At 56.2% G+C, this 27,779-nt stretch overlaps 2 protein-coding genes across 3 annotated transcripts; one reads left to right on the top strand and one right to left on the bottom strand.

Annotated features, from left to right (window-relative positions):
- The first annotated feature begins 156 nt into the window (after window positions 1-156).
- Mcrs1 (microspherule protein 1) lies at window positions 157-10,146 on the top strand. Its single transcript, XM_036208010.1, has 15 exons — window positions 157-258; window positions 1,571-1,690; window positions 2,291-2,429; window positions 2,771-2,909; window positions 3,437-3,595; window positions 3,752-3,861; window positions 4,985-5,093; window positions 5,350-5,488; window positions 8,239-8,314; window positions 8,593-8,621; window positions 8,727-8,819; window positions 8,984-9,066; window positions 9,215-9,302; window positions 9,504-9,631; window positions 9,743-10,146. The coding sequence occupies exons 2-15, from the start codon at window positions 1,681-1,683 to the stop codon at window positions 9,827-9,829; spliced, it is 1,389 nt and encodes a 462-aa protein (XP_036063903.1). The 5' UTR covers window positions 157-258; window positions 1,571-1,680; the 3' UTR covers window positions 9,830-10,146.
- Kcnh3 (potassium voltage-gated channel subfamily H member 3) lies at window positions 10,137-27,128 on the bottom strand. 2 transcript variants are annotated; one of them, XM_036208008.1, is made up of 15 exons: window positions 27,037-27,128; window positions 25,528-25,761; window positions 24,983-25,117; window positions 24,001-24,134; window positions 23,338-23,581; window positions 22,824-22,981; window positions 22,527-22,734; window positions 19,361-19,645; window positions 18,962-19,161; window positions 18,303-18,552; window positions 14,679-14,896; window positions 12,716-13,044; window positions 11,960-12,066; window positions 11,147-11,223; window positions 10,137-11,061 (listed from the first exon to the last, which is right to left on the bottom strand). In XM_036208008.1, exons 1-15 carry the CDS (start codon window positions 27,110-27,112, stop codon window positions 10,459-10,461), a joined length of 3,258 nt encoding a protein of 1,085 aa, XP_036063901.1. In that variant the 5' UTR covers window positions 27,113-27,128; the 3' UTR covers window positions 10,137-10,458. The 2 variants fall into 2 exon arrangements, with proteins under 2 accessions (XP_036063901.1, XP_036063902.1); XM_036208009.1 differs by having other exon boundaries at window positions 25,528-25,757; window positions 27,037-27,094.
- Window positions 27,129-27,779: the final 651 nt, after the last annotated feature.

Genomic DNA, 27,779 nt, shown 5'->3' with positions numbered 1-27,779 from the left:
AACGATTCATTAACGCCTAAAGCCTCCCTATGTGCCTTTTCCAATCCGGAAAGCTTCACTTCCGGCTTCCGGCAAAATGGTTTCGACTGGGCCGCCAAGCCACGCCCCTATCACTCACGTTTCCAGGACGAACCGGAAGAGATCGCGCAGCCCCTCGTCCGCAACCCGGAAGTGGATGATTCTCACGGAAGCCGGCTTTGGCCCTGCGGCTGCTGCTGTCGCCGCGGAGAAATTGTTGGAGCTGGCAGCCTAGGAATGGTGAGACCTCGCGGTTCGTCTCCTAGTGTTCTGAGTAGAGCTGGGGTGAAATGGAGTTTCACAGTGTGCCGCGGGGCACTACGCCCCCCAATAAGATTTGGGGCTCCGCCCCGGTATCGCCCCGAAAAAATCTGCGCATGCGTGAGTCTGATGGGGCTAGAAGCTGGCCTGCGGCGGTACGCATGCGCAAAGGTGACGTGCTGGAAGTGGGGTGAGAATTGGCTGGGAGTTGGTCCCGGCTCGCTACCTCCAGCCGGTGCGGCTCAAAGCCAGACTGCGAGAGCATGGTGGTTTGTCGGTGCAGTACTGTGAGCTGCAGAGCTGACTAAATTACCACTGCCCCCCCAGAGTCCCTGAAGCAGACCTGGACTGATCCCTCCTCACCTTGGGTGGGCTCTCGCGGGAGGAGGGGCGGAGGGACGGGAAGGAGAGCAAAGACTTTGCCCCAGTTGCTGGTGGGACTGGGCACCTTCACCCTCTCCCGGGGTGCCCGCGTCCCCCCACCGTAACCTACGGAGCAGGGCGAGCAGCGTCCTCCCGGGCAGAGCCGGAACTTTGCTCTGAGCGACACCCGCGTCCGAAGGGGCGGGGCCTGCAGACAGCCCACCAGGAAGTCTGTACCTGAGTTTCCCTTGGGTTCCCAGCGGGTCTCCCAAGGCGGTGGGTGGTCATTCACACAGTTCCCAAACCACCTGAGGTACCACCCACGTCAGCAAAAGCTGCAAGTGGAAGCGGGAAAAGGTGTAGTGAGACACGGGAGCTCTAGCTCCCGTCCTCCGCTGCGGCCTGGGAGAGGGGTTGTGCAGCTGATGTGAGTGGGCCCCTGAAGAAAAAACGTGAGCCAAGAATCCCCTGGCCCTTTCTACTTGACAGTCAGGATATCTCATTTGGGACTCGCTGGTAAAATTAGAGGGGTCTCTGAACCTAGTATGTCTTTTTGTCTGCAGCTTTTATCATACTCTCCAAGGTCTCAGTGACGTCCACATAGCTACTTATATTTCTGTTATTATTATTTGAAGCAGGGTCTCACTTTATAACCCTGGCTTGCTGGGTAGGCCAGGTTGGCCTCAAACTCGACAGAGATCCACCTGCCTCTGCCTCCCGGTCCTGGGATTAAAGGTGGGAGCCATCACACCAGGTAATAGCTGCTGAAGAAGTGTAACTGAAGGTGTCAGGCACTTTATGCCCCTTTCCACTACATATGTCCTCCCTACCTTAGGAAGTAGGGAACATGAGCACGTATAAGGAAGTGGGAGGTAGGTCTGGCCCGTTAGAAGCCTGAGCCTGAGAGAGCCTTCTTTCTCCTTTGCAGACTCTCTTCTCGGCATCTAAGCTCCCTTGGTCGGAATCCTTGGATGAGCCTGTGGGACCGGTCCTCCCAGCCCTGTGGTTTGGAGCCAGTGGCTCTGGAACAGTGAGAGGATGGACAAAGGTAGGATGAGGCCAGGCCAGCTCCCCAGATGCTCGGCACCAAGCATCTGCTGATTCCACCCCGGGCCTTGCACAAGGGTCTTTCCATCCTGGCTGGGCATTGCACCTCCCCCTGGGCCAGCACCATCCATGCACTCCTTGGCAGAGCCACAATTGACTGACTTTCTGCTGAGCTGCTGCTCTTTGGCACATTGCATTTTGATGGCAGAGGGAGCAGTTATGCCCAGAGGCCAGCATGTCAGCATCGCCAGTCTGACCTGAGCACCATGTGCTCCACGATGTGCCATGCATCACTGGGAGAACTGCCCAGCATGGAAGGTGTGGGCCGGGACTGAGCCCAGATAGGATCTGGATGGCCAAAGAACTCCCATCTTAAAACCTCAAGCTGGGGTTGGGGATTTAGCTCAGTGGTAGAGCACTTGCCTAGCAAGCGCAAGGCCCAGGGTTTGATCCTCAGCTCCACAAAGAAAACAAACAAACAAACAAAAAACCCTCAAGCCTCAAGGAGGCGGAAGGGACTGGCAAGGAGGAGGCTGATAAAGGGGGTTCTGTGTGCAGAGGGCACTTGGGAAGCTTGAGTTGACGCTTTATTTTTTTCTAGATTCCCAGGGGCTGCTAGATTCATCCCTGATGGCATCAGGCACCGCCAGCCGTTCAGAGGATGAAGAGTCACTGGCGGGGCAGAAGCGAGCCTCCTCCCAGGCCCTGGGTACTATCCCTAAACGGAGAAGCTCTTCCAGGTAGTCTGGGTTCAGAGGGACTGGGAAGGGGAAGGCATGTGGGATTAGGTACCACACCTCTTAACCCTTGTTGGAAATGGCCATCTGAACCTGACCTTTGCCTTTCCTTTCCCTGCCAGTCCCTCCGAGTGGTATTGAGGACAGGGGAGAGAGGTGACCAGCCCCTGTCAGGGCTACAGTCTCTAGCCTGTCATCTCAGGACTGGAGTTTGGTTATTCCCTGTCCACTGAGCCAGGCACTGGTGGGAAGTGGAGGCAGCTGGGCAGTTAGCTCCCTTTGGGAAGCTGCTCTTTGGAGGTTGGGTGGGGTGCCGGCGGCTCACAGTGCAGATCCTCCTACAGGTTCATCAAAAGGAAAAAATTTGATGATGAGCTGGTAGAGAGCAGCCTGGCCAAGTCCTCTACCCGGGTGAAGGGAGCCAGTGGAGTGGAATCAGGCCGCTGTTCGGGGGGTGAACCCTCCTCTAGTGAGAAGAAGAAGGTGAGGAACTGGGTATAACATGGGGCCAGGGAGTGCTGGAGTGTGTGTTTCCCCAGACAGAAGAGGCTGGGAGGGACCGAGCCGTCTCAGCCCCCACTCTAGACCCCTCCCTCCTGTCTTTCCTACTCCTTCTCTGCAGCTCTCCCCGCTCTGCCAGTGCATCCTGTATCACATTCGGTGTGGGAGGCAGGGAGCATGTATCTATTCTGGGAGCAGACAGCTTGTTCCCAGCATTGCAGGGTGTAAAAATAACCCCCAGGTGGCATTGCTCTGGCCCCAGACAGTGCACCAGCAAGAGTAGTTCCCTGGTATCCTCCCCACCCACCCTGCATTCTCAGCCCGAGGGCACCACAAGCAGAAAGAAGACCCCATCTGGTCGGGAGTCAGGGAGAAGTGATTTGGGGGGGTGGGCATTGGAAAGCTGAGTTCTCAGCGTGGCTGTTGCCTGAGCTTGCAGCTGTCACGGTATGTGAAGCCCAGCTTTTCTGATACCAGCTCTGAGTTCACTGTGGTCGTCCTGTACCCAGGTATCCAAGGTCCCCAGTACTCCTGTGCCGCCCAGTCCTGCCCCAACCTCTGGACTCACTAAGCGTGTGAAGAAAAGCAAACAGCCACTTCAGGTGACGAAGGATCTAGGCCGATGGAAGCCTGCAGATGACCTCCTACTCATCAATGCTGTGTTGCAGGTAGTTCACCCACCAACCCCACCATGGGCCTGGGGCTCCCTTCTCCCCCACCCTCCAAATCCCAACCCCCATACTAGCTTAGTAGGATCCTATAGCTTCCAAGGGAAGGATTCTTCCCAGTGCCGAGGCTGGAGCAAACCAGTCTGGGTCTTGCAGACCAATGACCTGACATCCGTCCACCTGGGTGTGAAGTTCAGCTGCCGTTTTACCCTTCGGGAAGTTCAAGAGCGTTGGTACGCCCTGCTCTACGACCCTGTCATCTCCAAGTGAGTGGGCTGGTTCCGGTAGAGGGGAGGTGCTGGGGCCACCCAGATTTGGAAATAGGTCGGCCAGATTCTACCAGGGCCCAAAAGAAGGGCTTGGGAGGCAGGGCTGGGGGCCTGTGTCCTCTGGGATAATTGGGGACCTGCCAGGTTTTACAGAGACGCTCCTTCCTCTAGTTCCTTCTAGTCCAGGTGGGAGAAACAGCAGAGTCTGAAGGTAGAGAAAGCGGCGTAGGAAACAAATAGCCACAAATGGCCAGGAGTCCCAGGTCCACCATTGTCACCTCTGGACTTTGCTACACTGGCCTCTCACAGTTCCTTAGAAGAAGAGGAACTGAGCCCTAGCACTCGGAAGGCAGATGCAGGTGGATCTCCGAGTTCCAGGACAGCCAGGGCTACACAGAGAAACCCTGCTTTGAAAAACAAACAAACAGAGAGAGAACTGAAACAAAAGAGCCCCAAGACCCTTCTAGTTTCAGCAGAGTTTCAAATAAGCTCACGCACTAAGCAGCATACTCCTCCGCGGTCACTTAATTCAGTGTCCTCAAAGCTTGGCTTGATGCTGAGCGCCCAGCTTCTCCTCCTCCACAGCCCTGCCACACGCCCACTTAAGCTGTAGCCATAGCCCAGAGAGAGACACCAGAAAACAGGTTGGCTCGGCATGGGAAGAGGGAGCAGTAGGCAGTGCTTTATGAGCGGCAGCTTTAGCCGTGCACTGAGAAGGGACTGGAAGGAGGGGACAGCTGGAGACAGGAGACATCTCGGAGCCAGGCCTCCTTCCTGTTTGCTTGTTTGGACCCGGGTCTTCCTATGTATACCTGGCTGATTTGGAGCTTATCTGTAGCCCAGACTGGCCTTGAACTTTGAGCAATCCTCCTGCCTCCATCTCCTGCAGGCTGGAATTACAGGCATGAGTCTTTAGAGACTATGACTTCCATTTAATGAACTGCCTCTTCATTCACTGGACCGTGCCCTGGTGCTGTGCTAAGCCTCAGGTTATTTTTACCAAGGACCTCTAGGCTTAGGATCTCTTAAGTCCCAAAGGCTTCTTGCTTTGGGGAACCGGAATCTCAGATTATTTGACTCCCTCCTTTGAGCTCTGCCCTTCATTTCTTTCCATGCGCAGGCTGGCTTGCCAGGCCATGAGGCAATTGCACCCAGAAGCCATTGCAGCCATTCAGAGCAAGGCCCTGTTCAGCAAGGCTGAGGAGCAGCTACTGAGCAAAGTAGGATCGGTAAGATTGAGGACCCGGACAGGGTACAAGCTGGACCACTTGGAAAACCACCAGCGGGGAGTCTTGCCTGCCCTGTCTGTGGTCTGCACACACATCAGATGAACACATCTGTAGGGCCTTTGTGATGAGCCTTGGGAGAAACATGCCTGGCCCCTGGATGACCCTCGCTTCTTCCAGTTCCTTGGGAGGGCTTGGGGACAGCAGTGGGGTGGGCATGAGGAAACCCTGGCATGAAGAGCATATATCTTGTCTCCAGACCAGCCAGCCCACCTTGGAAACCTTCCAGGACTTGTTGCACAGACACCCTGATGCCTTCTACCTGGCACGTACTGCCAAGTCTCTGCAGGCCCACTGGCAGCTCATGAAACAGTATTACCTACTCGAGGATCAGACAGGTAACACCGCAGGAGCTGCAGCGTGAACAGGTGTGAGAGCGTGCGTGAGGTGCTGAGGGCACAGCTGCCTGCCAGTGTCCTGTGTTAGAGTCCTCCACAGCCCACAGTGTCCTCTTCACCTCGGTTTGCAGAGTAGCAGCAGCACTGACCTGCTTCCTTCTAGACCTGCAGGGCCTTTGGCGTCACGGGAAGGAGCCAGCTTGCTTGGTGTCCTGGGCCACAGGTCTAAACAGCAGTTATTACTACTTCTTGTCCTAGGCTCTTTTGTTTTGTCTTGACATCTTTTGCCGTCACATAAACAATACGTTAGTATATTATTTATAGGTAGCATTAAAACGGGAGCAAACTGGGAGTGTCCATCTCCATTTGCCCCTCCCTGTCCGTGTTTGGGGAAGACGTGATGACTCCTTTAAAGTTGCCCTGTCAGCATCTGCACCCCGCTCCATCGCCTTGTTCGTGGACCAGGGAGTCTGAGTTGTCGGGTGGCTTAGGCCTAGGACTCCCCACTGGGGCTTCATAGCGAGGCCCCCATCTTTCTTCTTCCCCAAGGACTGGAGTGTCTTCTGCCATGCTCTCATCCTCTGACTCCCCTTCTCTGGGGACAAGTGCTAGGCAAGCCTGTAGGAGGCTGGTGACCCAGGTCTGGGGTCTGTGGCAGAGGCACACTCTTCTGGCCAGAATCCACTGCCTGCTGCAGCATGCACCGCTCCACCATAGCTCCTCACATGGGAAAGTCAAGTCCTTCACTGCATTGTGCTCCTGCAGCTCTGGTTCCAAAACAGCTAGCTGCCTTCAGGAGGATTGTAGACAATCCGTCCACCGGCTTTAGTGAGCCCAGGGGCTTGCTGCCTTACCCATCACTGAATCCTCACAGAGAACATTTGCTAGGTGACATTTACTGTTTTGGTTTTTTGGTTGGTTGGTTGGTTGGTTGGTTGGTTGGTTGGTTGGTTTTTTGAGACAGGATTTCTCTGTAGCTTTGGAGTCTGTCCTGGACTAGCTCTGTAGACCAGGCTGGCCTCGAACTCACAGAGATCCACCTGCCTCTGCCTCCCGGTTGCTGGGATTAAAGGTGTGCGCCACCACCGCCCAGATTTTTTTTTTTTTTTTTTAGCCATGGTTTTCTACAGCCCAGACTGACCTCCTGCCTCCACCTCCCAAGAACTGGGATCTGGGTGTGTGCCACTAGACCCTGCTTCTTCTGTTGTCATTTTGGAAATGGTTCTGTCCACTGAAAGCTTATCTTAAGGTTATATAATTTTTTCCTCCAAGAGGCTCTGTGTGGGAGCTTATTTCTGGTTGCTTAGAGCCGGGTGTCCCTGGGATCAGCCGGTTTCCTTAGCCGCAGGGTAGTCACACATCTTATCGTGGATTTCAGGTGGACCTAGTGGAAGGCAGCCTGGTGGCGTGACCAGAGAGCCTACTCCTCTGCCCCCCAGTCTCCTCCCTCCTGCGCAGCCCTCTCACCCCTGGGGCCAGTAGCTGCTGGCTGCCCTGCTGCAGAGCACCACTGCAGTCTTGGCACAGCTGGCCCCAAACCACAAGGTCTTGTATTCTGTTCATTCTCAGCAGAAACAGTTGAAAACTTTCACGAAACAGTATTTTTCCAGAACATACTCAATGGGTTCTAATATTAATCATCCTGCTCCATTTCATCTTTTGAAAGCAATAAAGGTAATTTCATGGCCTATAAGGAGGTCATTCCTTAGAGATGAAAGTGGAAGCAGCTCTGTAGGCCCCAGGCTTTCCCATGGTGCGTGCCTCTCAGGGCGGCCAAAAGGCTGGGGTAAGGTTTGGGTCCTGGCTGTGCCCCAGCGTCCGCACTCTGATATGTGTCCCTCACGTGTTCAGGGGAGCTGAGCAGTGCTCCCTGTGTGTGTTCCTCACATGTACAGGGAGCTGAGCAGTGCTCCCCGTGTGTGTCCCTCATGTGTTCAGGGGAGCTGAGCAGTGCTCCCCATGTGTGTTCCTCACATGTACAGGGGAGCTGAGCAGTGCTCCCTGTGTGTGTTCCTCACGTGTTCAGGGGAGCTGAGCAGTGCTCCCCGTGTGTGTTCCTCACGTGTTCAGGGGAGCTGAGCAGTGCTCCCCGTGTGTGTTCCTCACATGTTCAGGGGAGCTGAGCAGTGCTCCCAGTGTGTGTTCCTCACGTGTTCAGGGGAGCTGAGTAGTGTTCCCCGTGTGTGTCCCTCGCGTGTACGGGGAGCTGAGTAGTGTTCCCCATGTGTGTCCCTCATGTGTAAGGGGAGCTGAGTACTGCTCCCCGTGTGTGTTCCTCACGTATACAGGGGAGCTGAGTAGTGTTCCCCGTGTGTGTTCCTCACGTGTACGGGGAGCTGAGCAGTGCTCCCAGTGTGTGTTCCTCACATGTACAGGGGAGCTGAGTAGTGTTCCCCGTGTGTGTCCCTCACGTGTACGGGGAGCTGAGTAGTGTTCCCCGTGTGTGTCCCTCACGTGTACGGGGAGCTGAGCAGTGCTCCCTGATTAATTGGAGACTTCATGAGTGAGCCTGCCATGTCCCACAAACCCATGCAGGTCAGCTATGGTTCCCCGTCTTGATCCACCTCTGCCCCAGGTTAGGTGGCAGGGTGCCTGGTGTCAAGTCAGCCACTGACTTGGGACTGCTCCCTCTGGCTCTGGCTCCAGAAGGTCTGTCTGTCCTGGCCCCTGGCTCTCAGCTCACCTGGCTGTGGTGGGCAGCCGGGGGACCAGGAGCCTCTGCCGTTCACACTCCTCTGTCGTCCGTTCAGTGCAGCCGCTGCCTAAGGGGGACCAAGTGCTGAATTTCTCTGACGCAGAGGACCTGATTGACGACAGTAAGCTCAAGTGAGTTCCTGGAGAGGGCTGGCTCCAGTTTGACAGGTGCACCGGGCTGCCCAGCAGACAAAGCTTCAGTTGCAGCTGCTGGGCTTAGCCACCCTGCTACACCCTCTCCTCTGGGGGCCGCTTCAGCTCACTGCCTTCCCCTTTTCCCTACCCCAGTCCCAGGGCTAGGCCAGTGCGTAAACAACTCCTGAGCCCCTTGGCTGAAGAGCCTGGGGTGCCCTAGTGGGCCAGGTACCGGGGCCTGATAGTGGGCCTGATTCATCCTTTTCACCACTCAGGGACATGCGAGATGAAGTCCTGGAGCATGGTAAGTCTGCCCTGCTGGGGACAGTGTGGGATTGGGAGCTCTTGCTGAACTGGAGGGACCAGTTCATGGGACTAATGGCGTCAGTGTCTCTTCACCTCACCTCAGAGCTGACTGTGGCTGACCGGCGCCAGAAACGAGAGATCCGGCAGCTGGAACAGGAGTTGCATAAGTGGCAGGTGCTAGTGGACAGCATCACAGGTGAGGAGCCTGGGGACCTGATGGCACACTGCTTGGCATCCTTTGTCCTGTTGAGCCCTTTTCTTGCCTATCTGGGCGTGCCGTTTGCTAAGCCCGTTCCCTGTCTTCCCTACCCCAGCTCAGGGCTGGTCTTTTCTACTTTGCTGACCCTGCTCTTCTCTCAGGCATGAGCTCTCCAGACTTCGACAACCAGACTCTGGCAGTGTTGCGGGGCCGCATGGTACGATACCTAATGCGCTCTCGTGAGGTAAGACGGGCCGTCACTGTTCCCACCCTGCCTAGGCTCCCCTCCTCTGTTGTCCCTTTCTCTGCCCAGTCCTTGTTTTCTCATCTCTCCCTGCGTGGGGTTCCTTCCCTCGTTCCCTACCCCAGCATCACCTCCACCATTTTCCCAGATCACCCTGGGCAGAGCAACCAAGGACAACCAGATCGATGTGGACTTGTCTCTAGAAGGTCCAGCTTGGAAGATCTCCCGAAAGCAAGGTATTCCCTCCTGCCACTCCAGCAGTGTGGGGACATTCAGCCTCTCACTGGCCTTTCCAGCCCTGGGCCGTGTGCCGAGAGAACCCTCATGGACTAGTGAGGCAGGCTGACAGGCCTTCAAGTCCTCATCTCCAGGAAGCGGAGGGGCACTTAGCTCTCTTCGGTTGTCTCCATCTTGTCATTTTCCTTCTGTCTCTACAGGTGTCATCAAGCTGAAAAACAATGGTGACTTCTTCATTGCCAATGAGGGCCGGCGGCCCATCTATATTGATGGCCGGCCTGTGCTGTGTGGCTCCAAGTGGCGGCTTAGCAACAACTCTGTGGTGGAGGTAAGTTGGGGATGGAGAATGCCAGGGTGTGTCACTGGTGCGTGACAAACTAGTCCATGGATGTCCTGTCCCACCCCTGCACTGGGTCAGCTGTCTTTCTCTCCTGCCCAGATCGCCAGCCTGCGGTTTGTCTTCCTCATCAACCAGGACCTCATTACCCTCATCCGGGCTGAGGCTGCCAAGATCACACCACAGTGAGGCGGGTAGCGGAAACCAGGGCATCCTCTGGCCTCAGTTTCCCTGCCATTCCAGCTCCCTTGAGCTGGGAACTCAGGCTCCTGGAAAACCCTTCACCCAGAGTGGGTAGTGGAGGCCCAACTGCTGGCCCATTGATTTGAGCCTTTGAGGCAAGGTGGGATCACCATGGGGACGCCAGGAGAGGCTGGGACCCCTGTGCCTCCCCAGAGCCAGAGCCCCACCATTGCCACGTCACTCCTGTGTCTCCTTGGATCAGCTTTAGACTCCTCTTTTTTTGTTTTTCTTTTTGTAAATAAAAAGCACCAAGTTCCAAAGTAGTTTCTTTTATTTTTTATGTTTTTTAATATAAAAAAACATGAGGACAGGTGGAGACGGGCACATGCAAGGAATGGCAGGCCCCTCCTTGTCCTCAGGCCTCTGCCCCCATCTGGTGAGAGGAACAAGCAGGTCAGTGGAGCAGAACCTGTGGACCCCTCGTCTGGGGCCTGCCTGAGGCTCCAGCTTACCCTCTGAGGCTGGGCTAAGCTTCCTCCCTTCTCGGGCTCCCTGCCCTGAGCCAGCAGGCAGTGTGCAGCTGTGAGGCGAGGCAGAGCAGCAGGTAGCGGATGACTGCAGTCTCTAAGCAGCAGTCAGACCCCTGTGCCTTCTTCCTGGCTCCACTGGACTGTGCCGGGACCGTGGCAGCCAATGAGCACCATCTCTAGGCTGTGGGGATCCCAGGGCAAGGCCTGGCTCCCTGACCCCGGAGGGGGCTCTCCAGTACTGGCAGGCTCAGCCTGGCTCACAGGTGCTGGGGTCCCAGTCCTAACCCCTTCCTCAGAGGGAGGCGGTGATGCTGGGGTGCTGGGCTCAGAGCAGAGGTCTCCAGAGCCAGGGGGCTCCGAGTCTGAGGTGGAAGTCCATAAAGCTGTGGTTCGAGGCCAAGGGGAGCTCTGCGATGCTGGGGGGCCCCAGGGCCAGGGTGCCATGAGGGGAGGAGGGGGCCCCGGGCGAGGGTGCGGCCAGGTCCCACTCAAGACAGAACCTGCTGGGGTCTGCAGGCAATAGGAGGATGCCCCAGTGTCCACACGCAGGGGCTGGAGGAGCCCAGAGGCAGTGGCTGGGCATGGCCCCTCTCCTGACACCCGGGGACACTGGCCTTCCCCTGGGGGCACCAGGATGAGGTGCACAGCCTGGCGAAGTGACTGCAGTCCCTCTCGCACCTGCAGCACCTGTTCCGACAGCTCCATCACCTTTGGGGAGAGGTCACAGGGTCAATCTGGCGGCCATCTCGTCAGGGCCTGCTCTTCCCTCCCTGCCCACATCCCGTCCACCCACCGCCTGCTGCAGCTTGTCCAGTGTGTCTGCGCTCCTTGTCTCCCTGGGCCCCGAGGGGACGGTGAGCAGGCCACTCTCTGTGGAAAGGATGGGGTTATCAGCCAGAGCTGCTAAAAGACAGACGGTTTAGGATCCAGGCCTGGCCTCTTAGAACGTTGACCTGGCCCACCCAGCTCCCTTCTGGCCTTGGTCAAGTTGTTCAATTTTGCCTAAATTGTCAGCAGCATGAAAACCCCTCCCAGCAGCCCTGTGGTCACCTCCCTGCCGGAAACTGTCCCTGTGTGGGACGGGATGAAGTAGTCTTAGAGCCAGCCCATGGTGCACTCAGATCTACGAAGCCAAGGCTGGTCTTGAGCTCTGTCTGCCTCTACCTCCCTCGTGCTGACATGGGCATACACCACTATGTCTAGCTGGAAGTTATTCTTTGCATCTGTCCCTCATTCTGTCCTAGAGGATGTGCCATCCCTCTGTCCACTTTCCAGGCTGCCTGTTGTACCCAAGGCCAGCTTCAACCCTGTCTTTCCAGCCCTCTCTCCTCCCAATCAGGCAGACATGTGCAAAGGACGTCAGGAACGTTCTCTAATTAACATGCACAACAACCCATTTTATAGACAGGAAGCGGGACCCAGATGCTGGCCGAGCTTATGCTGTTGGAAGGCTGACAGGGCAGGCATCCAAGTTTGGCATCTCAGTCATCACCCCCAGCCCAGGCTGCCCCGCCAATTCCTCTAACACCATGCTCAGACCCACAGTGCTTGACATCTGTGGGGAAAACGGGGGTCCACCAACACCCTCTGTCCCCCAGCCCAGTACCTTGTCCCGGAGAGGGGCTGCTACTACATTCGGGGCCAGACTGACCCACTCGGAAAGAGAACGTGTGCTGGTCAGAGCCACAGCCATCCTCAATGCCATCTACGACCCTATGGACCCAACAAACCAACAGTTCAGATGATGGGCAGGCGCCATGGAAGCTCAAGGCTAGCTGGGGACCTGGACCTCCTAAGAAGCTAGCACATGGTCCCCCTTCCCAGGAGCTTGCATTTTAGCTGAAGAGTAAATTGGATAATAAAACAGCAAGAGTTCAGGGTAAGCCACCCCCTAGCAGGGAGTGGCTTGGCAGGAATCAGGGAAGGCTTCTCGGAGGAGACCCGGCATGGCCCCTGAAGGCTGAGTGGATAAAGATGGAAGGATGGTGGCTGGAGGGATGCCTCTGAAGTTAAAAGCCTGTTCTGTTCATGCAGAGAATTCACATACAACAGACCATGACCACCTAGGGCCCAATGCCCTCTTCTGGTCTCTGTGGGTACCTGCACTCATGTGCACAGTCCCCTGCCTCGCCCCACTAAAAATAAAATCTTTTTTGAAAATAGGAAAATATGAAGCCAGGCATGGTGCACATATGTAGTCCCAGCACTCAGGAGTCATAGGCAGGAGGGTCACACAGTGGAGGACAACCTGGGTTACACAGTCTCAAAATTAAAAATGGCCGACACCAAGGACGGGGTGCCTAGCTGTGCCTCTGTCCTGCACATCACCACAATCCCGCCGTGAAGTTCAGGGCCCACTCACCTGGGGCTCAGGTCTGGGGGTACATTCCATGGCATGGGGGGCAGCTGCAGCCCGTCTAGGGTCCGTGGATGAGCAGAGGGGCCAGCCTCAGGCTTCAAAACCCCTGCCCTACTTGGCCGCCCTCTGCCACCTAGACGTGGCCTGGGTGCAGTTCGACGCGGGGACAGCAGTTTGGCAGCTGAGGAGGAGGAAGTGCAACCAGGTGACAGCAGGGGACTGGAGGGCTCATCTGCCGGGGCTGGTGAGACTGTGTGTCCCTGCTCCCCGTCTGTCTTCTCTTCCAGTGTGGACATGAGGGTGTTGTCACCACTCAAGGAGCTGGTATCCACCTGGGGACAGAGGCGACAGGGATTCAACATGGATGGCCACTGGTGTGTTTCACCACGTACCAAGGCCCAGGAAAGACAACCCAGGCAAAGGAAAACGGCCTGGTGGAAGTAACCAGCTGCACTGTTGCCATGACAACTCACCAAGCCCTGGAGAAAATCACCCCCCAAATGCCACCCATATGTGGGTATAATGCCTCTCTACTTGGTCCTTCTGACTAACAGGACTCTACAGTGTGTGCTAGTGATAATCTGGGACCCCCAAGACCTCTGTGGTGGTTCAAACGAGAGACGCCAAACAGTCTCAGGCGTTTGAACAGCTGGTCTCCCTCGGGTTGATGGCGCTTTTGGTGAGGTTTAGGAGGTGTGCCTTTGCTGGATTAAAGTAGGTGGGCCTTGAGAGGACAAAGAAAAGTCTCCACTCCTTCCACTCACTCTCTCCACTTCCTGTCTGGGGTAAAGGATGTGAGCTTCCTGCTCCTCCGCCATGCTTGCCCTGTGGTTCGCTTGCTGCGTGTTCCCTCTGGAACCGTGAGCCCAGACAAGCCCTTCCTTCTGTAAGCTGCCCTGGTCATGTTTTGTCACCAGGAAAATGACACCCTTGGGACATGCTGTTTAATGAGAAGGGGCAAGGGCCTCCACAGGGCCCTATCCAGAAGTGGGCTCCAGGGCCGATGCCTGTCTCTGACCACTGCTCCCTCTACAGCTTACAGGGTTCTGCAGGTTAGTGACTACACATGCTTCCCCTCATGGTGGACTTTGTTCTGGTCAGAGCCCAGTACGTCAGGTAGGACAAAGCTGGACTGGCTAGTTTTTGTTTTTGTTTGTTTTGTTTTGTGTTCTGAGACAGGGTCTCTTTATTATGTAGCCCTGGCTGTCCTGGAACTCACTACATAGACTGGGTTGGCCTTGATCTCAGAGAGATTCATCTGTCTCTGCCTTCTGAGTGCTGGAATTAAAGAAATGTGCCTAGGTTGGAGAGATAGATCAGAGGTTAAGAGCACTGGCTGCTCTTCCAGAAGTCCTGAGTTCAATTCCCTGCACCCACATGGTGACTCACAACCATCTGTAATGGAATCTGATTCCCTCTTCTGGTGTACATGAAGACAGAGTACTCATATACTTAAAATAAAAAATAAATAAACAAACAAACAAATAAATAAATAAATAAAAAAGAGCTGGGCAGTGGTGTCAAAAGCCTTTAATCCCAGCACTCAGGAGGCAGAGGCAGGTGGATCTCTGTGAGTTCAAGCCCAGCCTGAGCTACAGAGTGAGTTCCAGGAAAGGCACAAAGCTATACAGAGAAACCTTGTCTCAAAAACAACAACAACAATAAACAAAAACAAAATAAAGTAAAATTAAATTAAAATAAATCTTTAAAAAAGAGAGAGAGAGAAGTGTGCCAGTAAGCCCTGGTTCGGACTGACTTCTAAAACACTTTGATGTGAAAGGGCTAAGTGTGGATTCCTGCCCTGAGGTGGGGTGGTGTGGTGTGTGTGTGTGTGTGTGTGTGTGTGTGTGTGTGTGTGTGTGTCTTTCACATAAGCCCACACTTCCCTCTTTACTCCCCCAACTTTGCTCACTTCCTCTGCTCCCTGACACCCCAGCCCCTCCATGCACACACCCAGCACCCTCACCTCTGCAGAGACTCCCCCAGCCCCCAGGTTGTAGCTGAGCTCCCCTCGGAGGCCACGGCTAAAGTGTGGGGCAAACTCAGGGTACAGGGCAAGGCTCTCATGCAGCCCAGCCAGCTGCAGACACTGGAGGACGCAGTACGTCAGCCCCTTCACGTCGGCGTTGGCCTTCACTACCTGCTCCCGCTGGGGCAGCTCACAGCCGATCAGATCACCCTTCCCTGAGGAGAAGAAGCCAAGGTTAGCAAGTCACTAAGGGAGGGGAGCCGGCTGTAGACTGAGCTGATAGAGGGAAGCATGGAAGCCTGGCTGTGGCGTGATCCCCAGGTCTCACTGGCGCGCGCGCACAAACACACACACACACACACACACACACACACACACACACACACACACACACACACTTGGGGTGAAGGATAATGGGATCCAGGCCCTCAAGCACTTGAAAGGGCTGAAACCTCTGCATCTAAGTAGGATGTTATCAATTCCTGTGTTTCAAAGACAGGTTGTTAATTAGACTCCCCTGGGGAAATTATACCAATCAGACTGTCCAGGCCCTGGCCTGACTTCATTTTCACAATCTGGTTTTCTTAAAGGCCCCCGGGTGATTGGATGTGGCTTGTCCATGAACCAGTCTCCATTTAGCGCCCTGTGTGGCATGGTGAAAATGTCAGGTGTCTATGCTGCCCTTGTCCCTGGTTAGAACTACCTGCTTCACACAGTGGGGTGGGGAGGGGAGCGCCTTGATCTCACCAGGAAGGGTTTTCCAGGGCTAGGCTGAGACTACCACCTGGCTGACAGCAATATAAAATCACTAGTGTCCTGCATCCTCCAAGATGTTGGGTCGAGGAGGGTCTTAGAATCACACCCGGGGTCTGTGGCCCTGTTGGAGAGGGTCGAGTGAGTCGATGTTGGGGAAGCACCGGACAGAGCGGACCAGAGGACTCACTTCTTTCATTTCTTCTCTCTTGGTCCCGCTTGCTCATCCCCAGGGGCAAAGGCTGCTTGGCCCCTGTCAGAGCAGCCAGGTGACTAGAAAGATTGGAAAGGACCAAGAGAGGTGGCTGCCAGTCAGCACACAGGGAGCCCAGAGGCCTCTAAATGTCTGTGGGGATTTGCTCAGACAGGAGCGCAGGATGCACCTCACTTCAGTTTTTCTGTTCTTGGCTTGAGGCCCCCTGGGTCCTTTGAGGGCTGTGTGGATTACAAAGAGATATTCGAAGGAGGGAGCTGTCTTTTGTGTCACCTGAAATAAGATAGGTGTCATTTTGTCCTCATCAAAGAAGCCACAGAAAGTGAGGACAGGACTGAGGCCAAAGCCAAAGGCAACCAGAGACCTGCCGCTGGCACCTGGACCGAAGCCTCCAGGCTCAGCCCATCCAACTGCCATCCTCTAGCAGAGGTCTCGGAGCACTTGGCTGCATCCCAAACAGGTTGGGGCCAGAACTGCTGCTGCTGACTACAGGGCCAGACTGGTCTCGCCAGGAGCCAGCTGGATGCACCTGAATGCTCAGCTGAAGAGGCAGGTGGGAGGCTGGGACGAAAGCAAAGCAGAAACCAGGTCACAGCTGGGCACATGTACTCCCAGCTCTCAGGCTAAAATAGGAGATGGCAAGTTCAGGGCCAGACTGGACGATACAGCGCACACAGAACAAAACACCCAGTGCTCCAGCAGGACCGGAGCCGGGCACTCATGCAGCCATCCGGAGTTACCCAGTGACCACCTGGACAACCCTGCTCTCACTAGTCTGTGGCGGTCACACTGTCTTTCCACCCTCCTAATTTCTCCAGCTCGGTTCCTCAAGCGTTCCCAGCCACACCTGTCCCTCGGTTCCTCAAGCGTTCCCAGCCACACCTGTCCCTCGGTTCCTCAAGCGTTCCCAGCCACACTTGTGTGGTACAACTCTATTTTCCTTATTTATTTATTGTTTTGTTTCCCTTCTGCTTTTTGAAACAGGGTTTCATTTCTCCTAGGCTGGCCTTGAGTTCACTATGTAACCTACGGTGGTCCTCCTGCCTCCACCTCCCAAGTGCTGGGATTACAAGCATGTGTAAAGCCACACCCGGCTTGAGGTCATGCCGGGGGTTGAACCCAGGGTCTTGGGCTCCCTAGGCTAATCCTGCACTCACTAAGCTGCATCACGGGGCTTGCCTGTCTGCCTTCTTCCCTCCCTCTCTCCCTCCATTCATGCCCCTCTCTCCTTCCCCCGTCTCTTCGATCCCCCTTGCTCTTCCCGCGCTGCACCTCTCTTTTCGAACGGTCTGGCTATGTTGCCTAGGCTGGCTTACAACTCCTGGGCTCAAGTGATCCTCCTGCCTCAGTGTCCCACCTGGCTTCGACTCCAAGCCTACGCCATGCTCCTAGCCGTGACTCCCTTTTCTCAGTTCCAGTACAAACTGTGTCTAGGCTCAGAAGCTGAACTCCTGAAATATGAAAAGAGCTGATCGCTTTCAGTCTGTCATCTTGTTCGGGCTCTGAGGCCCCTGGTGGTATTTCTCTCATCCACCCCCCTCCTCAAGGAGGTGGCAATGAGCACCAGGAGCTGCTGGGGTGTCCAGCATCACACCACTACTGTCTGTGTTCTTCTGCTGTGTCCCACCCCAGTGAGTTCCGGCTGCCCCCACAGCAAGGACTTGATTGTGACTTGGCCATCTCCTCCCTTCCCACCTGGTATGTGAGCCCACCCGGCTTATCCAGGCTGGTCTGGGTTCCTTGCCCTCCAGGGTTGCTCCCGAGAGCCCCCCACAACTGCACAGCTCAGCTCCTTTACTGGCTTTTCCTAAGTGCAGGCCTGTGCTTCCCAGAGCTCTTGGACATGCTTGCCTGGCGCCTGCCTGGCGCCTGCGTACACACCGGGCCCTCCTGAAACGCTTCCCTTTTGTGGCCCTCGCTCTCCCAAGGCACCTGGCAGACCACGTAAGAGATTTAATCAGGCAGCTGGGTCCCAGCCCTACCAGCCAATGCCTGGCTGTCTCACGTTTCTGTGCTCTGTTCCCTTCTGTGTGAAATGGGAATGATAATGTTTCTGTCACGCTTTCTGTGGGTTTCCAGAGTCTTGGCATGGAAGGGCTGGGCAGACTGTCCTCTGTGAGACTCTTGTGCTCAGCACTGTCCCCTCTACAGAGGTGACCTTGCGCCCTCATTTAGGACACTGATGTCTCACGTCCCCTCTTTCTTCAGCCACAGGAAGGGTGTGCTCTGCATCTGAGTGAGTCTACCTGTCATGCAGAGGCTGGGCTCCGTGGTCACACATCTGGGCTTCGGGCCTGCTGTGTCCTGCCGTCTTTCTGCTCTGCTAGAGAATTATCCTCGCACTTTTCTCCCACTGCTTCTCCATCCCATCATGCACTGGCTCTCCTTCAAAGCCAGACTCCTCACTGGTCTCATCCTAGGAAGAGCCTCCAGGTTGCTCTCCCCCGTATTTCCACCGTTATACCATTACAGTGTGGTCACTGACTCATCTTTGCGCTTCCTCTGGGGCTCTGGTTGCTTCTGACTCCATCCTGCCTGTTTCTCTGCTCAGTGGCTCTGTGAGCACCCCGTCTCTGATTTTTCCCCCTATAGAATGGCCATGAATCCCCTAGACACAGGAGCCCCCAAGCACCCCTTTCTCCCCTCACACAAACCTAAAATGGCGAGCACGGTGCCACCTTTGAGGACCTCCATGGAACCTGAGCAGACAAAGTAGAGGGCCTGGAGAGCATCACCTTGGTGAATGAGGTACTCGCCAGGTGTGCAGAAGGCAGGCCTCAGCGCCAGGGACAGTGCCCGCAGGCAGCCGCGGCTCGCCGCCTCGAACAGCGGCAGCTGCAGGACCTCCTTGTGCAGGTGCATGGCGATGTCCGCTCGGAGCTCATCCGGGAGGCTCTGCAGCAGCTGGAGGCAGGCAGTACGGGAGAGTTAGGGGAGCAGAGGAGGAGGCCCCTTCCAACCAGCTCCTCTCCACCATTTCCAACCTCAGCAGCAAGTGGGGAAACGGAAGGAGGCCTGAGCCTCCTGGACAGCATTAAGGTGCACAGGATACAGTCAGTGGAAGAAAGCTCTTTACCGCCCCCTCCTCCCTGCCCCTGACCTCAGACTCTGACATCAGTGAGCATAGAACCCACAGACCTAGCTACGGTTCTGCTCTGTCTCGTGTGTTGGTGCTGTCCCTGCAAGAGAACCAGGAAAACCAAACTCCTGCATTTCCTACCCACCCACACCTCCACTCCTAATCGTTGAGACCAAGCACAAACCCCTTGAGGAAGCAAAAGTCTAGAAGGAACTGCCCAGGAGGCCACCACACCTCAGTGGTGTCGATGCCGTTGTTCACAGCCCAGGTGGCTTGGAAGTACTCAAGCATACGCTGCTTGAGGGGCTTGGGGATGCGGTGGATGCGGATGTAGTCCCGCAGGTCCCGGGTGCGGCTGTGGTACAGAAAGCGGCGAGCGTACATGCGCTGGATGATGGCCGTCACATTCCCAAACACCACTGCATGCATCAGGGCTGGGGAAAGAGTGGAGAGGAAGGGTTACCTCCAGGCCTGGCTAGCAAACCTGGCCTCTGCTCCCTGCCTGTCCCCACCTGTGCGTGAGTGGGCATCTCTCCCAGCCCTGGACTGGTGGACCGCCAAAGAATTTCTAGTTCTGGGGACCCTGAGAGAGGTCGGCACAGAGGGGCCCAGAAAGCCACAGCCCAGCCTCACCTCCAATAAGCATGGTGCAGATGGAGAAGATCTTCTCAGTGTCTGTGTTAGCGGACACATTGCCGAAGCCCACACTGGTAAGACTGCTGAGCGCGAAGTAGAGGGAGGTGATGTAGGCGCTGCGTAGGGACGGGCCACCCAGAAGCTCCAGCCCAGTCCCGTTGGCTTCACTGCTGCTGATGCTGCTCCTGTTTTCACTCTGGCCAGATCTGTTCCCTCCATCTGAACTCTGGCTCACCAGGTAGTAGGGGGTCTCCAGCCTGCGCGCCAGCTCCTGCAGCCAGCCTGCGGAGGGGGAGGAGGGAGCTGAGAGAGCAGGACAGTTCTGCTGCTCTGAGGACACGGGTGTATGAGCTGGCACTCTGAACAAGGGGAACATGCAGATGCAGAACATGCCACCCCTGTGGCTTCGGCCACCTTTTCTCGTCTTTGCTAACACAGCACATCCTTATCTATCTATCTATCTATCTATCTATCTATCTATCTATCTATCTATCCCTTCAACTCTCAGCGGGCCAGCAGGGGAGACAGGCTGCCAGGCTCCACAGCTGGATCCTGTTGGTGCCCTTGGGAGAGTAAGGAGAACCACACCCACTTCTCCAAGGCTGCTGCCAATCTCACAGACCGCATCCAAAGCGGGGAGAGAGGTGGCCAAGAGGCTGGGGGCTGGAGTGAAATCTCACTGCATTTGGCCTCAGCCTGGTCCCCAAGTTTGGATGGCAGAGGCTACCTCCTCTGTCCTGTCCGCTCACACCATCTTTTCTTCGTCCAAGCCGTCGCGTACTGGAAACCCTTCTCCTGACCCTCCAGTCATACCCTGACCCTCAACCTCTCAAACCACTCAGCCTCACATATGCTGTCACCAACATGCCCACATGGATGTGTGCACATATGCCACTGAGGTGCCACACATGCCCCACACAGCGGGAAGGCAAGGGCACACATGAAAACACTCTATAGATGCCCAGCCACAACCATGCCCAACTGCACTGAGAAGGTCTATGTATGCTTGAAAGACTAATGACCACAGGTGACTGGACACTGGCACATGGGCAGGGCTGGGGACACACTTGTACACACATGAATCATATGTACCTGTGTACTCACACTGGCATGTGCGCTCACACCCAGAAACCCTCCCAAACAGACTTCCTCGCACACACATGGCCAGGATGGACTACTGGGCAGAGGCTGAACTTAGATTGCAAGTGCAAGTTCACAAGGTCAGCATGCAGACCCTGAGCCACACTCCCCCAACTTGTGTTTGCACCATGCCTTGGCGGTCCGCATACCTCCCCTCTCACCCACACCCATCCCACAGTGGCTGCGCGCACAGTGGCAAGGGTTCCAGCAGAGGGGCAGAGGTGGTACTGTAGGATAGGAGTTATACCAGACAAGAGCCACAGGACGGGGTTAAACCTAAGGGCCCCTGGGCAGGGGCTCAGCAGCTCCCTGGCAGAGGAGATATGTGTGCTTAACCTTAAAAGATAGGGAGGGCATTTTTTTTTAAAGCCTGATTGCTTGCTTTCTCTCTCTCCCTTCTTTTTTTCCTCCTTTCCTTCCCTTTCTTCCCTTCCTTCCTTCCTTTCCTTCCTTCCTTCCTTCCTTTCCTTCCTTCCTTCCTTCCCTTCCTTCCTTCCTCCCTCCCTTCCTTTCCTTCCTTCCTTCCTCCCTTCCTTTCCTTCCTTCCTTCCTTCCTCCCTTCCTTTCCTTCCTTCCTTCCTCCCTTCCTTTCCTTCCTTCCTTCCTTCCTTCCTTCCTTCCTTCCTTCCTTCCTCCCTTCCTTTCCTTCCTTCCTTCCTTCCTTCCTTCCTTCCTTCCTTCCCTCTGTATAAGCACATGTCATGGTGTGCACGTGGAAATCAGACTATAACTCCCCTACCATTTTTGCCCTCGGGAGCGAACTCTGGGTTGCCAGGCTTGGAAGCAAACGCTTTTACTCACTGAGCCATCTTGTGTGGACTCAAGACCAAGGGTGCCTGGATCAGCTGCAGAGAATGGGGTTCACCTGGGAGTTTAGTGCTTCAGGGCCACTTGGAGGTAAGCTGGAGACAGGGTTGGGGGTTTGCTGACCCCCAAAGCTGCCTGTACTATAGACTCCCCCTGGGAAAGGCAGGTGCCAACAGGCTGGAGTGTCCCTGTTTCCACATGCTCAGCAACTAGCGGGCTCAGGGGAGCTGCCAAGTGGGTCCTCTGGGCACACACCGTCTCCATGCACCTGGCGAGGAGAAGGTTTCACAGGAGCCTCAGCGTCTCTTGGGGAACCGATCGGAGCAAGTTCTAAGACTGACCGGTGACCCCACTGAGGTCACTGGAAATGAGAGGTCACCCAAGCAGCTGGAAACTCAACAACTGTTGGTTACTGAGAAGCTGGCCGGGGGACTGGAGGTGTGGAAGAAAGGTGTGCTCAGTTTGGGGTGCACCAGACGTTAGAATGGGCTGGAACAGGATGGTTAAACGGGAAGGATGAGATTGTGACTTCTTTACGGCAACACCATGGGCTGGCGGAGAAGGAAGGCAAATAAAGCCTGTCTGGAGTATCTGGGACTTGGAGGGGCTGGGGAGAGGGGTTCAGCCTGGGGCCACACCTCACACGGCCAGAGTGTGGCTGGCTGTGAGGGGCTATAGCCTTACTGGGGTTCAGCCCGAGACAATCAGCACAACCTTGTGGGTGACGTGGAAGGTGAGGGTGGCAATGCACAGCAAGAGTTGAGTGGGTGGTGAGTGGAAGGAGGAGCCGGAGCAGTGGAGGTGAAGGGAGGAGGGAGATGCTGGGGAAAAAAGCTGCTTTTTAGGCTCAGGGAAAACGTGGATTCAGATACACATGAAAATGGAGGAGACAAAGGGGAGCAATGGCCTGGAGAACCCGTGGGGACAAGCTTTGAAGAAAGTGGCATTATAGGAAGCCAGGAGGCCAGCAGGTCCTTTACCCGGCCTTCCACAGCTGGGCAAGGGCTTGAGAAACATGGTGATCTAGGTCTGGCCATCAGGAGGCACTGTGGGTGACTGGGACTCCCCAGACAGTCACTAGGCTGTCCCCACAAGGTGGTGGCCATCACACACGTGCACGCCCTTTCTCTGACATTCCCACGTGCAGATGGTCACATCCTGGCACCTGCCCTCCTCTCTCTGGCATGCACGCAACCCTCCCCTCAGTCTGCGGTACCGATCTCAGGCAGCTCGGATTCGCTGCTCTCAATCTCCTGCTGGCCGATGTAGAACCAGACGCAGGCCACCCAATGGGCGAGGAGCGCGAACACAGCCATGAGCAAGGTCAGCACCACGGCGCTGTACTGTGAGTACCGGTCCAGTCTCGGCAGCAGGCGCAGCAGGCGCAGTAGCCTCACCGTCTTCAGCAGGTGAGCCCCAACGTACTAAGATTGGGGAAGGGAGGTCATCCCGGGCCAGCGCCGGCCCTGCCTGCCTCAGCCCAAAGCTCACCACCCAACCCAGCCACACTGACCACGTTGACCTTGAAGGCGTGTAGTAGGTCAAAGGGCAGAGCGGCTATGACATCCAGCAGGAACCAGGTGGTGACGTAGTGGAGGCAAATGGACTTTGGGGCAAATACCACCTGGCCTGACTTGGACACAAATGTGGTTCGGAAATTCAGCACAATATCTGTTGGAAAACAGGCAGGCATCATTAGGATACAGCTCTTTCCCACTGGGCACCTACCTGTCCAATGCTTGGTCCTGCCCCAGGCCCTTTATATCAGTGGCCTGACTAAGCTTGTGTAACTCTGGCGTGCACACATAGGTTATACCCATTTCACAGAGGGAGAAACCAAGACTTGCTGAGGCTATTCTCAGCTCAGGGCTCTAGAACACTGTATTGGCAGAGATACCTTTGGGATATAGGCCTGACAAACAAGGGGGACAACTTGTGGGGCGCTGGAAACCATGCAAAGAATGATCCCTCCAAAAACCCAAGGGGGGCTGGCCCTGAGTGGAGCATCAGGCAGACATTACACATACCAAGGATGAAGAGGACCTCCACAGCCAGGTCACAGACACTAGGTGGGCCACGGGCAGCGCTGGGCTCCCGTGCTGTGCTCACGCACACGCTGTACGGCACAGTGACAGCCACGTAGAGTGTGGCAAGCAGGATGAAACCATCCCAGGTAGCTCTCAGAGCCCCACAGTGCAGCAGGATGAAGGATGACTTCCGGATGGCAGCGACTTTATATTCAGGCAAATTTGGCTTTTCTCCAAACACTCCCTGAGCGAGGAGGGGCAGGTCCAGGTAGAGAAGAAAGGATATGGGCGGAAGCTAAGTCAGGGGAGTGTCTAGGTGAGCATTTATCTCTTTTCTCTCCCTGCACTCTCAAAGTGGCCCTGACACGGGCCTTATTTATAGACCAGAAGGCTGAGGACAGGGAAGAGCCAACAACTTAGCTGACGCCAGACAATTGCTTAGGAGTGGAGCCAGGATTGAACCCAGGACCATACGACTCCAAAGCCAAGGAGTTCTTTTAGACCTCTTATGGGTCAGACATGACATTCCCTCTCTCCGTTCCACCCACAAAGGGCTGATGGGACCCGAGTAGCTTCTGGGCATTCTCTCTGAGATAGCTTAGCTCCCCTCAGCCTGTCCTACCCTGTCCCCAACCCAAACACGCACCCTGGTGCTCCGCCTACCTTATTGAGCTTGTGTTTGCCCTTCGGCTGCTTCTGCAGATGGCCAGAGAGGTGATAGAGGACAGCTCGGCTCCGCCGCCGATTGGCGTTAAAGCCTTTGCTTCCTGTCCGGCCATATCGGCGCCGGCCACCACCTGCAGAAAAAGAGGATCCCTGTGACGGTAAACTATAGGATCCCGGGTATAGGACACTAGCTGCCAGTCTGTGGACTGATCTGGCTCATTGACCCTTTTGTCTGTTCAGAATGAGAGGTAGGTTAGGCATGCCTCACTTCACTGGGTCACTTGTCATTCAGAGCTGAGCAGTCCTAGGGATACTCAGGACACCAGTTCCAGGATCAGCTGCTGGTCACGCTCCAGCAAGACAAGAAAAGGAGTCAGTGGAGAGAGTCCGGGAGAGGAAGTTTTTGAGAGGGTCTCAAAATGCAGAGCCAGTGGGATGCTGCCTGCAGAGGTAAGTTCTGAGAAGCCCAAACTGAACACTTGGGAAGAGGCAGACCCAGGGCTGAGTGATGATAGAGCAGTGGGAGTGGACTGAACTCCCAACATTCCCAGCAGGCAATGAGACCTCGGACCAGTGTCTAATGCCAGCTCTGTGGCCTGGAAAGGGGCTTTGCCCGGGGCTTGCCATCAGGCATGCTGTGTGGAAAGGAGTCAGGTGAGCCTGTGCGCACCGTCATTAGTTAGTGGGGACCGGGGGGGGGGGTGGGGGGGTGGGATGGGGGGGGGGGGAGGGCTTCCTAGACACAGGCAAAGTTTGTTTGCTCAGTAACATTGATTTGACAACCTCAACTTTGTCTCAACTAGCCTATCTGGACAAGATTCCCATCCCAGAACATCAAACACAGCACAGCAGAGGCCACTCTGTCAGAGAGAGTGGGAATCGGTGAACGCAGGAGGGGTTGGGGTGTCACAGCCCTGCCTGGGCCAGAGGTACCCAGTGTCCAAGCCTCGGCGTCTAAATCAACACGTATAGCACCCACCTCTCTCTTTCCAGTTGTCAGGGCCTCCTCGGGTCTTGGTATCGCTGATGTCCTTGTGAGAGACCAGGAAGAGGGCCACCTCGCCCTTCTCATTTTTTATAGGTATCACATCCAGGAGACACCAGAATGGAAGCCCTAGGCAGAGAGAGAGAGAGAGAGAGAGAGAGAGAGAGAGAGAGAGAGAGACTTAACCACCTTCTGTTCTCCACCCTCCTAAGGTGACAAGAGAGCTTCCTGGGAGGAGCAGCTGTGTGGCTTCATTTAGGACAAGGGTTGGGAGAGGGGGCAACCGAGAGCAGACACGCTGAGGTGGGGGGTGCTCCCCCCCCCCAATATGAGAAACTCAAGTGAGTGGATGCTGAGAGCAGATCAAGGGTGATGATGTGGAGGAGGCGGGACAAGGGGTGGGGCAGAGAAAGGGACTGGAGAGTGGATGGGTGCATAGGAATAGGGACATGGAAAGGAAGAGAGGCCGTGAAACGGGGTGGGTGCCCAGCCCACCAAGGTGACACTGATGGGAGGCAAATTGGTGCCACGGTGCTTACCGCTCTTCCGGTACAGGATCAGTTCAGCCTTGAATTCTTTGTGTTCATCGAGGGCCTTGCGGATCTGCTGACGGACCAGCTCACTGGTGTCTGGTCCATAGAGGAAGGAGCAGGCACAGCCCCGCTGCATGACCTCAGCCCTGGAGAAGCCCGTGAGGTCACAGAAGCCATCAGAGCAGTAGACTACAGGGAAAAGCCCTGCCACCTGGGCGTTGCCCAGCACGAAGTTACTGTCTGCAAGAGAACACCGCTCAGAGGAAAGCGTGAACTGAAGGGCACCTTCACCTACCAGCCGCGCTTTTCAAAATACCTGCAAAAACCACCAAAGGGTGGGTTTTATCATACCCCAGGGATGTTGTGTGTACTGGCCAAGATCTGTTTATGAATGAGACTTAAGCATCATCTGTGCATCAGTATCCTCAAGGGTCAACTCCAGGCTGAATGTGTTATGTGTGTTTGAAGATCAGCAGCACATGTCAATGCAGACTGTTACATGCTGTCCTGCATGGGCCTTGTACCCTGGGGAGTGTATCCTGAGCAGTTTGAATAAGGGGTGGGGCTAGAGAGTTCCCAAAGACTGCACCTGCTCTGGGCACCACCTCTGTTCCTGCCAAGCTCACCCACCAATTGGATAAGTAGGTTGGCTGTATGGCTCCTCCTCATGGAGACCCTCTCGATTTGGGAATCTGTCCAGGCCACTGTCCAGCCTAGGCTGTGATTGCATCCTCACTGCATCCCCTGGCTCAGGAACTAGTGAATGCAATCAAGAATGGGGGTGTATGCATAGTGATTGAACAGAGCCTGGAGCCAAGCCTGTATTGGGGAACCAGAGGTGCTGAATCAGCAGGCTTCAAGCCCAAAACAGATGGAGAAGTCTGGGGTGGGGGTAGGGAGAGCTCAGGGATGAGTCCCAACCGGCTAGCTACAACAGGATCGAGGATGCTAGTTAGGACTGGGAAGCCCCACGGGGAGTGAGAGCGGGGAGGGACCCTGTTTTGTTTCCCTGTGTTCAGAGCCCAGGAACCCAGAATCTGGGAGCTCAAGTTGCCTTTTCCAAACTTCCCCAGTCCCGATGGGAGTCCTCAACCTCATCTTTGGGGCTGGGTGGGCATTCCAAGCGATGTGTTTAGGCTGTGCACACACAGTATCTGCTGCATCCCGCCTACTCTATCTTCCTTTGCAAATCTTATTTCTAAATCTGGGTTTTGAGCCCTCTGCGCTGTCCACCGGCCCTGGTTCCGCACTTCACCCGACTCGGCTCTTGCAACCCACAGCGCCAGGTCTGAGGAGGAGATGGGCTATTGACTCCTCCCGAGCCCCGCAACTAGGGACATCTGCTAGCAGTGTTGACCCGGAAAATCTCCGGGAAACCTTCAGTGACTGGAAGGAGAGGATGGCCCCAGCTTCAAGAGGGGCGAGGAAGAGGGGAGACCCGTGGGCGCCAAGCAGCAGGTGGCAGTTCGGACAGTGGACTACTTCCCGGAAGCTAGGGGCTAGGGCCTGACTCACGCGTCCCGTCGAAGCGCGTGGCGATGGTGTCCAGGAAGGTGTTCTGCGGCGCCAGGAGCCCCCGCATGGCCGGCATCTTAGGCGGCGGTGGCCGCCCGCCCCATCCCTCCGGGGCGCGGGGACTCAGCGCCGGGGGAGGGCGCCTGGCTCGGCCGCCCCCCGCCGGGCCCCGCGCCCTCTAGGGTAGCCGTCGGGGGGCAATGCCCGGCCCAGGCTCGCAGGCCCCACCAGCGGCTGGTGCGCGAGGGGGCGTCCGCGCCGTCGGGGCTGGGCGCATGGCGCGCGACCCCTCGCCGCCCACGGATTCCGGGCTGCAGGCCCCGCGGCCGCCGCGCACTCTGCACCTTTCGTCCGCCCGCGGCTCCCGTTTCGGCTGGCGGGATGGCTCCCGCTCGGGCTCGGCTCGGCGCCGGGTCCCCGCAGCTCCCTCCGTCTGTCGGGGAGAAGCGGCAGCCTACCTCCCGCACCGCCGCCTGCACCGGGGTAACCATGGAGACGGAGCACACCCAGTCAGGGCCGCCTCCTTAAAGAGACAGGCCTCCCGCGGAGGGATCCCCCTCCCCGAGGGACCTTGGTGGGGGCAGGGAAGGCTGCCGCCCCCTAGCGCTGCCTTGCTCCGCGAGGCGAGAGCCACCGCCGGGTGGGCTCAAACTGACAGCCTCGGGCGCAGCCTGGGGCTTCTCTTCTCCTCCAGAGGGACCAGAGGAGAACTTGGGGGCGTGTGCGTGTGCGTGTGTGTGTGT

Source organism: Onychomys torridus, chromosome 16, assembly GCF_903995425.1.
Source record: "Onychomys torridus chromosome 16, mOncTor1.1, whole genome shotgun sequence".
NCBI lineage: Eukaryota > Metazoa > Chordata > Mammalia > Rodentia > Cricetidae > Onychomys > Onychomys torridus.
This window is presented reverse-complemented; position numbering and strand designations above follow the sequence as displayed.

Excerpts from the sequence above, each read along its gene's own strand:
- Mcrs1 (XM_036208010.1), top strand. Across the intron at positions 2,910-3,436 it reads CCTCTAGTGAGAAGAAGAAG|GTATCCAAGGTCCCCAGTAC; the intron begins GTGAGGAACTGG and ends TCCTGTACCCAG. Across the intron at positions 8,622-8,726 it reads AGATGAAGTCCTGGAGCATG|AGCTGACTGTGGCTGACCGG; the intron begins GTAAGTCTGCCC and ends ACCTCACCTCAG.
- Kcnh3 (XM_036208008.1), bottom strand. The coding sequence starts at position 27,112 with ATGCCGGCCATGCGGGGGCTCCTGGCGCCGCAGAACACCTTCCTGGAC. Across the intron at positions 23,582-24,000 it reads GCAAACACAAGCTCAATAAG|GGAGTGTTTGGAGAAAAGCC; the intron begins GTAGGCGGAGCA and ends CTCCTCGCTCAG. Across the intron at positions 22,982-23,337 it reads GGAGGTCCTCTTCATCCTTG|ATATTGTGCTGAATTTCCGA; the intron begins GTATGTGTAATG and ends GTTTTCCAACAG.